Source organism: Mus caroli, unplaced genomic scaffold (assembly GCF_978045245.1).
Source record: "Mus caroli unplaced genomic scaffold, Mus_caroli_1 scaffold_11, whole genome shotgun sequence".
In the NCBI taxonomy this organism is placed as follows: Eukaryota; Metazoa; Chordata; class Mammalia; order Rodentia; family Muridae; genus Mus; species Mus caroli.
The window spans coordinates 24,214,349-24,227,046 of record NW_028227266.1 but is presented as its reverse complement, the minus strand read 5'-3'; the positions used below and the strand labels follow the sequence as shown (position 1 = coordinate 24,227,046).

At 46.0% G+C, this 12,698-nt stretch overlaps 1 protein-coding gene across 1 annotated transcript in view; it reads left to right on the top strand.

Moving 5' to 3' along the window:
• Positions 1 to 10,792, top strand: part of Jam3 (junctional adhesion molecule 3) — a 57,734-nt gene extending 46,942 nt beyond the window's left edge. Inside the window, exons 2-9 of the mRNA XM_029482060.2 lie at positions 2,545 to 2,610; positions 3,314 to 3,427; positions 6,211 to 6,363; positions 6,791 to 6,993; positions 8,070 to 8,169; positions 9,304 to 9,433; positions 9,516 to 9,570; positions 9,881 to 10,792. Of these exons, the coding sequence (XP_029337920.1) occupies positions 2,545 to 2,610; positions 3,314 to 3,427; positions 6,211 to 6,363; positions 6,791 to 6,993; positions 8,070 to 8,169; positions 9,304 to 9,433; positions 9,516 to 9,570; positions 9,881 to 9,916 (857 nt within the window). The 3' untranslated portion in view covers positions 9,917 to 10,792. The remainder of the gene's footprint in view (positions 1 to 2,544; positions 2,611 to 3,313; positions 3,428 to 6,210; positions 6,364 to 6,790; positions 6,994 to 8,069; positions 8,170 to 9,303; positions 9,434 to 9,515; positions 9,571 to 9,880) is intronic.
• Positions 10,793 to 12,698: the final 1,906 nt, after the last annotated feature.

Below are 12,698 nucleotides of genomic sequence, written 5' to 3'. Positions count from 1 at the left end.
TAAGTTTAGGTCACATTTCTGGTCTGCTCTGCGTACTCCTTACTTGCTGCTCATATGTGACATCTTACACTCTTTAACTGGTGAATTTTCATGTGACATTCCTTATCCTGACTATTGTTGCTTTCCCAGGGAAAGCACAAATTTGCCTTATGGGTATAAGATCCAGAAGGGTGGGGTGCTGGTAATTCTTGGAGCTAGCTTCTTAACCAGCGGATATGAACACTCAGAAATGACCTGAAGTACTCTGACCCCTCTCGGCTTCGTTTGCTTTGATGAGATATGCGGATGTCAACTTTTCTCTGCTTGCTCTCATTGTGCTACAAATAACCTGTGGTTGGTGCATTGTAGGATGTCCTTGTGTGGGGACCATTTTAGCCTTTGGGAAGTAAGTAGCCAGATCACAGATAAGGGGGTTCCAGGTGTTTATTATCTCCTCCTAACTCTTGCTTTCTGAGACAAGGTCTCACTTAGTAGCCCTAATTGGCCCTGAATTTACTATGTATCACAGTCTGGCCTCAAACTGAGTCACAGGCTTGCGCCACCACTCCTAGCCCCTTGCTTCTTTCTTTTTATTTATTATTTTAAAAAATATTTTATTTTTGACAACTCCATGCATTTATACAATGTTTTGATTGCATCTCCACCTCCTCCCAATACCCCATCCCCTCCTACACTCTCCCTTGCAGCTTCTTGTCTTCCCTGTTTTTGTTGTTGTTGTTGTTATTAATAACTAGTTACGTTAGTGCTCTTCATATGCACATGAGTGACTGTGTGGACATCCATTGCAATATGAGCAACCTATCAGCATCTGCAAAGAAAGTTTGACTCCTTTTCTCTCAGAAGACTTCAGTTGCCATTACTTCCTCTGAAAGAAGTGGGGCCTTACTTAGGCCCTCCCTCAGCCACATAGGGATTTGTTGACTGGCTTGATCTTGTGCTGGTTACCCGCACAATAGCAACCACAGACCCCATGAGTCAATGTATGCAACAGCTATGGCACGTCCAGAAGCAAGCATTTGACATCTCTCCTCTCCATCCCGTTTGTTGTGTTCTTTCTGCCTTGTTTTGCAAAGTTCCCTGAGCTCTGGCTGGTGGGAAGTTGCAGTGGATGATGCTTGCATAGCTGAGCACGGTTCCGTCATTATACCTTGGAACAGTTATGAGTCTGGGTTAACTGTGCACTTGGAAAGGAAGCTTCCCTGTCCAAGGTGGAGAGAAGCGCAGGTCTATGCACAAAACCGTCAAGCTTCAGAAAGCAGTTTGACAGCAAAGCAACAGCTAGAGGATCCCCAAGCCAGACGCTTTTGACCAAGTTCCTAGTGCCAGACATGAAATACTTCCTGTGGATCAGGGTTGCTCGCTCACAGTCACACCACTATTGTACCAGGGCCATACATTGCCAGCAGGTCAATATTGTAGCACGCAGTGTCCAGCACTGGGTCAGGCCATTGATGTCTTCTCTCTTTAGCAGCCTACATAGCACCTTCTGGCAACAGTGTAAGCTAGTTTCCTGGTCAGTTTGAGTTGACTTCTCTATATCCTGCATCTAAAGCCAGTAGTATCTTTATCAATTTGGACTTACGTCAGGTTAGTGGACAACCAAGAGCAGTGCCAGTGGCCTGTCCTGGTTTTAGTGCCTCTGAGGCCTTTATGACCAACAACTCACAGGGAAGTCTGTGTTAGATCGCAGTGGCAAGTCTGGGGCGTGTTTTCTTGATTAATGATTGATGTGGGAGGGCCCAGCCTATTGTGGGTGGTGCCACCCCTGCCCAGGTGGTCCTGAGGCATATTGGAAAGCAGGCTGAGGAAGCCATGAGGAACAAGCCGGTAAATATCATTCTTCCATGGCTTCTGCTTCCGGTCCTGCCTTGACTTCCCTCAGTGATAGAGTGTGAAGAGTTGTAAGATAAAATCAATCCTTTCTTCCCAAGTTGCTCTTAGTCATGGTGCATTATCAGCAATAGAAACCCAACCTAAGACACTAAGTGCCATTTAAAAATAAAATACAGGCTAGAGAGATAACTTGGTCAATAGGACGCTTGCCTTGAAAGCACTGAAGACCTTTCTTAGGTCTCTAGAGTTGTGTCAGATGGCAGGTATGGTGGCACACATCAGTCATCCAGCGCTGGTAGATCATTGAGGGTCACTGACCAGACATTCTATCCTAATCCGGGATCCCAGACCCGTGAGAGACCCTGACTCAAACAACAAGCCTGTGAAGCCTACCCAGGGTAGCTGTAGCAGAGAGGCTACACCGAGGCCCATTAGGATACACACAACAGTCTCTCTGTTCAAAGCTTGCTGGGTCTTAGTTAGTGCTGTTCTTTGCTGCCATGAGTACTAATAATGGGTGTTTTTTCTACTTTCAAAGCTCTTCCCTTAAGTTCTTCTAGAATATGAGAAACAAAAGGATGTATCAACTATTGTTTGCCCTGTGTTTTGTGATGGACATCCATGTTTACATGGAAGGAAAAGTTGTGGCCTCCACCCAGAGTTTCTTGCTGTTATGGGGCTGTCTGATTTTACTTTTCTTTTTTCCTTTAGGCTGCATGATAGAGGCAGTGAATCTCAAATCCAGCAACCGAAACCCAGTGGTACATGAATTTGAAAGTAAGTACAGGAAACATGGAGAGGGATGGGGCCCCCTAGTGGACACTGGGCAGCTCTGCAGCCAACCCAGCACCTGTTCTATTGTGTTTATTGTATTGATATATTTGTTTGTTTGAGATAGGATCTCATTGTGTAGCTCTGGCTGACATGGAATTCACGACAGAGACAAGGCTGGCCTGGAACTCACAGAGGTCTGTCTGTCTCTGCCTTCCAAGTGCTGGGATTAAAAGTGTGTACTACCACACCCAGTCTATTATCATCTAAAAAATATTTATTTGTGACTGTGAGCCTGTCTATGTACAGGTACAGGAGGATACTGCAGAGGTCAGAAGAGGGCCCCAGATCTCTAAGAGATGGAGTATAGATAGTTGTGTGCAGGAAATTGAACTGCTATCTATCTGCAAGAGCAGTCAGTGCTCTTAGCCACTGAGCCAGCCCTCCAGCCCCTACTTCCCTGGGGACTAGCCAAGAATGTTCGACTAGCAACACACTCTGCAGGTTACATTGGCTGTCATCTGTTTCCTGCCTATCCTTGTATCTATACAACAAAGAAAGCTCATATAATAGATGCCGGTGTCTAAGGGAAGGTGTGTTCCCTGTAGTGAAATCCTTACTAATGTTTTCATTGGTTTTCTGGCAGAAACTCATCTTGGAAAGTTTAAGCTTATAAGTTTAAGCTTATCTTTCTCTCATTGCTCTCCAGGTGTGGAATTGTCTTGCATCATCACGGACTCACAGACAAGTGACCCTAGGATTGAATGGAAGAAAATCCAAGATGGTCAAACCACATATGTGTATTTTGACAACAAGATTCAAGGTATGATCCCACTGTCCTCTGCACTACTCCTATTTTGTCTGCAGGTTGTGGAATTTATTTACAGTAACATTTCCCCAGACTGCTAGCCTGCTCCTGTGGCTAGGAGTGCTCTGACTTTTGAGTTTATTGTTGGAGAAAATTTCAATTTTAGCATTGATATTTTGAGCCTGCCTGTACCTCTACAGTACAACTTCAACAAATCCCAGCTCCTTAGTAAGGACCTGGATCTCTGTACAGATTGCTTGAGAAATCACAGCAAACTATTTAGCCATGTTGTTGTGGCCCACGACAGACATGCTGTGAGGGGGTGCCCAAAGGGATTATTATAGCAGTATCACACAGGATTGAGCTCCACTGTGTCCAGTGTCAGGCCTGGGGCCTCCCTACACTGACCTGAAGCAGGAAAGTATCTGGGGGCAGTAGTAACATAAGCTACCATATGATGGCGAGGAGGAAGAGGAGGGGACTGAGAGCCAGGGATCAGGACGTAGGCTGCAGAGTGCTCAGGCAGTCTACAAGATAGCAAGCGCTGCATGGTGAGAGATATAATGGCAGGAAAGAATGCTACATATGGACACATATGTGAGAGCTCAGCTTCTGAGAAGAGCTGTCACCAGAGCCTGGCTGAGAGGGTGATGAGGAAGATGGGAAGTGCACGGGATGTCTGGACAGCAGACACTACCCATCAGAGGTGCTAGGAGAAGCAACAGAGACTGGAGGTGATCATAGCTCCGAGCAGGACCAGATCACATTGCCTTTGCAGAGTCTGGTGGGAGGGGTTGCTAAAATGGCTGAGCTGAGGTAGCGCCACTGGAAATGCAAGGGAGAATTGCAAGGAGGATCGGCTGTGCTGAGGGATGGAGTGCTGGGGCCGTGAGAGGCAGAGTCGGATGTTACTTTCCCTCTGGCAGCAAGGGAAGGAGAAAGAGGAGGTCCCGTGCAGGTACGTTCAGTTTTAGTGAAGTCGTGGGTATTGTGATCTGAGTTCTACAGGTTTCAGGAGTTGTTGCTCTTAAAAATAGTTTGTTGGCTTCAGCGGTAGCTCGGAGGTACAGTACTTACCTAGCATTTATGAAACTCTGAATTCAGTTCCTAGGATTGAGGGGGGAAACAAGGTCAAACCCCAACAACTTACAAGGGCTGTATGTGTAGCTCAGCGGTAGCACCCTCTAGAGCTCCCAACTGCAGGGAATCTGACACCTCCTGGCCTTCACAGGCCGTGAACGCATGCATGTGGTGTGTAGATAAAACATTTCCACACCAAGAATATAAATAAGGAAGTCTTTTAAAAAAAGACTCACATATTAAAACTATAAAAACCTAATGAGTTTTTGGAGGGGAGGCTGAGGCTAGAGGGATGATGGAGTTAAGAGTGGACTCTTGCCGAGGACTGAGCTCAGTTCCTAGTACCCACTCCAGCAGCCTGTAACTCCAGCAGCCTGTAACTCCAGCTCCTCCATAGGCTGCAGGGGCTATGCTCACACCCGCACATACCCAAACTCAACGCATATAATAACAAATAGTAAAAATACATCTTTATGAAAACTCATTTCCCTAGTGGGGTAGGGTGGGCAGAGTGATGGACCACTGATCTGTACGTATGAGGCCCTGAATTATCACTCGCATCACTAACAATTACAGCTTTCTCTTTGTAGACATCAGAGGTGTTACTCTTAGCCATAGGAATGGTTACCCTAAAGGACACGAACCACAGAGAGGCAGGAGGGTGGAGGCTGGACTGGTACTGTGCCTAAGACACGGGTTAAACCTGTTACTCCTGTTACCCCTGTCACACTTGTTACTCCTGTTATACCTATTACTCCTGTCCCCCTTGAAGTGTAAAAGTTGGCTTTTATACTCACATAGAAATGGACCACCCTGTCAATCCCAGAACCTTTCCGTAGCCCATGCCATGCAGTCAGGGCCCTCCCCTCACCTCTTAGCAGCCCTTACCCACACACCTCTTAGGCGATGTCATGTAAGGCTTCTTTCACTTAGCACAGGACTTAGTTGTTCCCTTCAGTGGTGGGGTCACTGGTCACTGTGTGGGCGCCATGCATCAGGTGATGTTCAGGTGCTGATTTTACACTGGCTGTCATCAGTATTCTGCACTCATCTCTGTGTGAAGACAGACCAAGTACACAACTACTGGGCCACATGGTGGCTACATGGTGAGTTTTTGAGATGGCTTTCCAAAGGAGCATCACCATATTTATTTATTTTTTTAAATTTTATGTGTGTCTTTTGCCTGCATATGTCTGTGCACTGTATCTGCATGCTGGGTGTGCAGAGGTCAGAAGAAGGCATTGGCTCCCGTGGAATTGGAGTTATGTATGGTTGTGAACCCACATAGGTTGCTGGGAACCAAACCTGGATCCTCTACAAAAGCAGTAACTGACTTAATCACTGAGCGAGCCGCGTGCTCAGCCCTGGCTTCTCCATTTACACTCACGCTTTGGTGCTTCCACCATAGTCACACACACACTTGTGGTCATCTGACCTTTATCTTAATAGTCTTAGAGGGTATAAGGTATCCAAGTGGAGTTTCATCTCTCCATGTGCAAAGTGGGCAGTGTAGGTTTTCTTGGGAGAAACCTCATTAACTATTAGGTGCATTTCTACTGAGTTGTAGAGTCATACATTGCAGAGGCAAGTCCTTTTTCTGATTCTGTCTTTCACACAGGGAGGGACAGGACAGACAGCACTGCAGTCTTCTTGCTCTGCTATCAAGTCCAGCCCCACAGTCTTCCAGTGTCCAGTATCTTGTGTCTTCTTTTTTATAGGAGACCTGGCAGGTCGCACAGATGTGTTTGGAAAAACTTCCCTGAGGATCTGGAATGTGACACGGTCGGATTCAGCCATCTATCGCTGTGAGGTCGTTGCTCTAAGTGACCGAAAAGAAGTTGATGAGATTACCATTGAGTTAATTGTGCAAGGTAGGCCCCATTAATGTGTAGCATCTCTACTGGCCAGCCCTATGAGTCAGCCCTTAGCTCTAGAATAAGAGACTAGCTCATATTTTGATTCATTCCTCCAGGGCTGTGTTCCTGGGGCTATCTGCGGTTTGGAAGGGGGTCACTGAGGCTGTCTAGAGTTGGGTTGGGAAGATGAGAACACGCACCTGCTGTGTTCCTTACCAGCCTTAGGGATCTGCCTTTGCAGCCTCCTTTTCAGCTTACTCCTGAAGGTAGAAGAACTGGAGACTGAGATTGGACACACGGGCTGGAATGACTTCAGAGTGAGCAGGGTGCAGGGTGCAGGCAGTGGATGGGCTGTGGCCTTCGGGGCCCCTTTATTACACTAGGTTTTGGTATGATGGGCCTGTGCTGAGATTTTAAACACCAACCCGTATTTTGCCTGCAGTGAAGCCAGTGACCCCTGTCTGCAGAATTCCAGCCGCTGTACCTGTAGGCAAGACAGCAACACTGCAGTGCCAAGAGAGCGAGGGCTATCCCCGGCCTCACTACAGCTGGTACCGCAATGATGTGCCACTGCCTACAGATTCCAGAGCCAATCCCAGGTTCCAGAATTCCTCTTTCCATGTGAACTCGGAGACAGGCACTCTGGTAAGATCCCTTCCAAGGTGAGGAAGCAGATGCGTTTGTTGGAACCTAGGATGCCTGGAAGGAGAACCAGGGAGGCTCCTTTTCAAGGCAGAGGCAAAACCTAGAACATCAGAAACACTACAGGAAAGGTGGCTTTGGCTTTTCTATAAATAAGTGTTAAGGGTAAAACAAAATGGAAACCTGTACATCTGGATGAGAACAGGGAGCAGGTAAATAAGTGGGTTCATGTTATTAGAATCCTAGTTTGAATAATCAACGGAACATATACACCATGTGAAGGAAATGTGCTTACTGGGCAGATGTTTGATATTAAGCCATTATCAACAGAATTGATAGTTCTGTTAGTCCTTAAGTTTAGGACTTATCTTGTAGTTCTTAAGTCCTTATCATAAAGAGATATGGATTAAATATGTCTTGAATTTGCTTCAGAATAACTCCTGGTGCCTGGTGGTGGTTGGCATCACATGCCTTTAGTCCCAGCACTCAGGAGGCAGGCGGATTTCTGTGAGTTTGAGGCCATCCTGGTCTACAGAGTGAGTTTAAGGTCAGCCAAGGCTATACAGAGAAACTGTCTCAAAACAACAAAAAACAAAAAAACAAAAAACAAGAAAAAAAGCTAACCTACTGGGAGGTAGGAGGTCACATGGGAGTGAGAAGAAAATGCAACAGCATGGCTTAGCCATCTGCAAAGGACATGCTGGCTTTGAGGCACTTCAGCAGGGAGGGTGGCGTCCTGGTTTGTGAAATACCCAACTTCAGGGAGTGATCGGGTGAATCGTGACTCATTCTAGGGTATTGGTATTTGCTTAAGGAGAGCTGCTAGGATCCCTTGGACTTCAGAGGGACAGTGAAATGGGCTGCTTGTGGCCTAGCTTTGCCTAGCTTTGCTCTCTCTGCATCCTGAAGGGAGTTCCTTGTGAAGCTCTGATGCAGGAGGGAAATGGTGAGGACAGTAGAGCTGCTGGTGAGCGGACTGCTTTGTGGCTTCAGTGGGGCATTGGTGTGGTGTCACCCTTGATGTCTGTCACTCAGTTTGTCCTGTTGAGTGAAGTAACACTTTGTCATTTCTAAAACAGGTTTTCAATGCTGTCCACAAGGACGACTCTGGGCAGTACTACTGCATTGCTTCCAATGACGCAGGTGCAGCCAGGTGTGAGGGGCAGGACATGGAAGTCTGTGAGTCACTTGAAAAGATTACACTGAAGATGAAAGTGAATAGAACATTTAAGTTGAATGTTAGCTCTGCAGCTGACAGGGGACTCATCAGATCCTCGGAGAGCCTGATGGGAGTATAAAAGAGCAGGAGGTCTAAATGAGAAGATGCGCAAACCAGCTTCCTGGGGGCTTGGGTGTTGGGAACATGTTGGCATAGAACTTGCACCAGGTGTAATACATTTTTTTTTGGTACACGATTGAAGCATCAAAAACATTTGCGTAGGGAGCCCTGATGGGAATCTAGCCAGAGTAGTTATTTTTGCAGGAAATCAAAAGCCTCATTCTTTTCTCCTGTGATGTCATCATTAGGTAGTGGGCTCTTGGGGAGGTGTTGGGAGGAAGTGGATAGGGTGAGCTAAGCCACTGGGTTCCTTCCTTCATTCTTAGTTGTGGTCACTCCAGAGCAGTGTTTCCCTAGCCTGTTGGAGGACTGTTGCCTACATCATGCAGGGGTCACTGGAACTTGCCACAGTGTCTGTGCCCATATCGCATTCTAATGCATGTCATCAGTCCAGTTTGGAGAATTACTTTAGGGTACTCACTGCTGTAGGAAGGTGTGCATAGAGGGAGAAAACCTTTAGAGCCTCTGCCTGGAAGAGTGCAGGGGGTTATATGAGGGCCAAGGACAGGCAGCAGCTGAAGTAGAAGGTCAAGTTTGCATTTAATGTTTTTACAGCTAAGATTTGAAGCTTTCTTTTCCTCATCTCCAGCAAAGGCTGGCTGTATAAATTAGGAAGGTTACTTTACTTAGGGCTCCTGGCTCTTGAGGCTATATATAAATATAGCCATTTCTCCATAAGTAATATTTACAAGACTTTAAAGCCTTTTATACACTGGTAAGCATCTCTCAGTGGCTTTGAGTGTAACTGCTTTTGAACCATCTACATTTCAGTATGTTTTATGATATCAGGGGTTATGGTAGCTTGTATTTTCTTACCCAGAGAGATGTTAATGGGTCAGTTTCCTCTTCTGGCTAGAGTAGGCAGGAGTAGACAGAGGGGTAAATGGGTCAGCACAGGGGTTGGAAAGGTAAGCTAACGGGGCCAAGGTCCTTTGATGGACCACACCATCTCTGTCTATGAACTTTTTCTACAGATGATTTGAACATTGCTGGGATTATTGGGGGAGTCCTTGTTGTCCTTATTGTTCTTGCTGTGATTACGATGGGCATCTGCTGTGCGTACAGACGAGGCTGCTTCATCAGCAGTAAACAAGATGGAGAAAGGTACGCCTGTCTTATTTGAGGTTCAGACTTGTATTAGCAGTGTAGCTGCATTACTGAGCTGTCTGTCCTCTTGTGTTCACAGTTATAAGAGCCCAGGGAAGCATGACGGTGTTAACTATATCCGGACGAGTGAGGAGGTAAGAGCAGAAGCCCTAGTGGTCTGTGTCTACCAGGAAAACTACTACTGCTTGGAAACAATGTGGCTCTCGGGATTTGGGGATTAAGTGTACTCCCTGACCTTCTTGGCCCTCATGGTAACTCCTTCCTCACCAGGTCATGAGTGCTAATAGAGGTTACTGCTGAAGAGCAAGGATGTAATTCATCTCTCAGTTTTGCTCCTGGTTTCATTTTTAGGGGACAAGATTAGCTTACATTTGATTTGACCAATGTATGTCAACCACCACCCAACAAAGCCCCCTGAATTGATTCTTTGTGCTGCCTTTGCAGGGTGACTTCAGACACAAATCGTCCTTTGTTATCTGACACCTGTCGGCTGGGAGAGCACATGCAAGTACCTCTGTTGGAAGCTGGTCACGGGGCTGCTGTGAGCCCAGAGCTCCCGACCTAGCCAAACGGGCAGAAGCTTTTTGTTTTGGCCAAAGTTGATGACTCCTTCCTTCCTTCCTTCCTCTTTAACAAGCCACAAGAATAAAAGAAAGCCTCCTGAAGATGGACGTAGACATAGACTGTTGCTAGCCTGATCTCATTATGGGGATTAGGGTGATCTTCAAGGCCTTTCTGGTCTCAGTTCTCCCATGCAGGGCAATTTGGACTGTTTTTGCCCCAGGCTGTTTAGCTGCCAGGACAACACTGGCAGAGAGAGGCTGAGGCGCTGGGCTGCAGCAGCAGCAGGCAACAGCCTGATGCCTGTGACAGTGCCCCAGGAAGGTTTTCAGGCAGTGCCTTGCTCCCTGGACCCTGACCCACCGTGTTGCCTCTGTTGATTGGCCAGTACTGTCATTTCCATCCTGGAGAATCTGTTTGGAATCAGCATTTCATAAAAAACCCAAATCAGAAAGGTGAAATTGCTTGCTGGGAAGAGGGCTCTGACCCAGGGAACTCCTTCCCAAGAGATGCCAGGAGATAGGAGAACCTCTGTCTATCTTAAGCTAAGTCTGAAATGGTACTGAAGTCTCCTTTTCTATTGGTCTTGCTTATTTTATAAAAATTTAACATTCTAAATTTTGCTAGAGATGTATTTTGATTACTGAAAATTTCTATATAAACTGTAAATATATTGCCATACAGTGTTTCAAAACTTATTTTTTTATAATGAGTTCAACTTAAGGTAGAAGGCTTGGGCTGCTAGTGTTTAATTGGAAAATACCAGTAATAAAGTCTTTTAAGGAGTTTTCTTAAGGAGGCTGGCTGAATATTCCTTTGTTCAAAAGAAGTTTTAGCATTTTTCATAAGAAAACTTACTCTGTCTGACCACTGTTGCTTAGGAAACCATTAAAGAATTCCAATCTAGTCATGTTTGTATCTTTTCTTTTTTTTTTTTTTTAATCAAGAAACTTTGGGAACTCTTGGGCTAGTTTTGAATGGCCTCATCCTGTAGATTTCCTCTTCCTAGAAAGGCCCTGTGCAGTCCTAGTTGGATGGTCTCAGGGATAGCTAAGTCACCCCTCATGGTTACTAACTTGTGTGGGATGGAATGTCCACTTAAACCTGCACAGCCCTCATCTCAGCTCTGCACCTGATTAAAATGGTCACTGGTGGTATCCTGGGCTGGTCTCAGGCAGGAGGCTGAAGAAGGCTGGTGGCCAGTGGTTCCTGTCTTTGAGTGCCTGTGACAGAACCCCAGTCTGTTTTGGGTAGCTTATAAGACAAAGCCAGTGTGCTTGCTTGTAAAAATCATTTAAAATATTTGTTTAGTTGATAAGTGTATCCAAGACCAAAGGCAATCTGGAAACTGAACATGTTTAAAAGGAAGAGTCTTTGTTGTGATGAAAAGAGTCCCAGCACCACAGGCCGTCTCCTCCATGACAAGCCGCTGTGTCCAGCACAGCTCTTTGAAGAAAAGTACAGCCAGAGGACAAAGCCTGAGGGTGAGCAGAGTGCTGTCTGACCAAAAGCAGTTTCTCAATTTTATTGTAAACCTTTTATCTGTCCGAGACATTGCTCATTTTATGGGACATTAGAAACCCCATTTCAAAAGCCTTTATTCTTCGAGAACAGATGCTCTTGGTCTCAAACACTTGACCGTGTTAGACTCATGGTATGAAGTGGTTAGAAGCCAGGGGCATCTAAAGGAGTCCCTGGTTCTACCTTGCACCTACAGGGTGGTTTTAGAGATGTTAGACACTTTGTCATCTTAATTTCTTTATCCTTCCTTTTTTCATTGAGATACTTTTTTTCTTATGTTATGTTGAAGGCTATGTGCGAAGATGTTAGCAGGAACTTCAGTGTTTCTGTGACTACTTAGGGTGCCTGGTCTCTCCTCTACCTTCCTCGCGGGAGAAGAGGACAGCTGTCATTCTAGCCACGGGTGGAGTGGAGTGGTGGGCTATGACACTGGCCTTCCAAAGTGGCTGTCATAGCAATAGGGTAGCCATGTTGTCCGCTCTTTTACTCCTCTATGTCCTAAAGTCTTTTTTTTTGTTTTTGTTTTTGTTTTTTTGAGACAGGGTTTCTCTGTATAGTCCTGGCTGTCCTGGAACTCACTTTGTAGACCAGGCTGGCCTCGAACTCAGAAATCCGCCTGCCTCTGCCTCCCAAGTGCTGGGATTAAAGGTGTGCACCACTAAGTCTGGCTGCCTTTTTTCATAGTGCCATGAGAACTAAGTTTGATAAAGCAACATGTTAGCTTGGAAAGCAGTGGCCTGTGACTGTACAGACAGGAACAGAAAGCGCTTACTTACCTGTTCAATGTGACTGTGACTGTTGGCCACTATTGTTGACGTTGTTCATAGCTGTTAGACCTGTACTAACACACTTGCAATTTGGTTATTTGTAAAAAACAAAACAAACTGACACCATGTTCTTTCTCTAGGTTTGCCCTGCATTCTTAGCATTTGGTTACACACACACTCTTCACACTAAGGAAATCTGCACCTGTACTGCAGCCAAGGTTGTTCATTTAAGAGCAGCTGTGACACTCGAGCCACCAACTGTCAGAGCGTCTTTATGACAAGAGTACAGGGGCCAGTAGTAGAGGGCTTGCCTAGGTGCACGGTCCTGGGTCAGGAGGAGGGTATGGTGGAGTATGCCTGTTGTCCCTGTTACTCGGAAGGCTGAGTCCAGTTCAACCTGCTGAGCAATACAT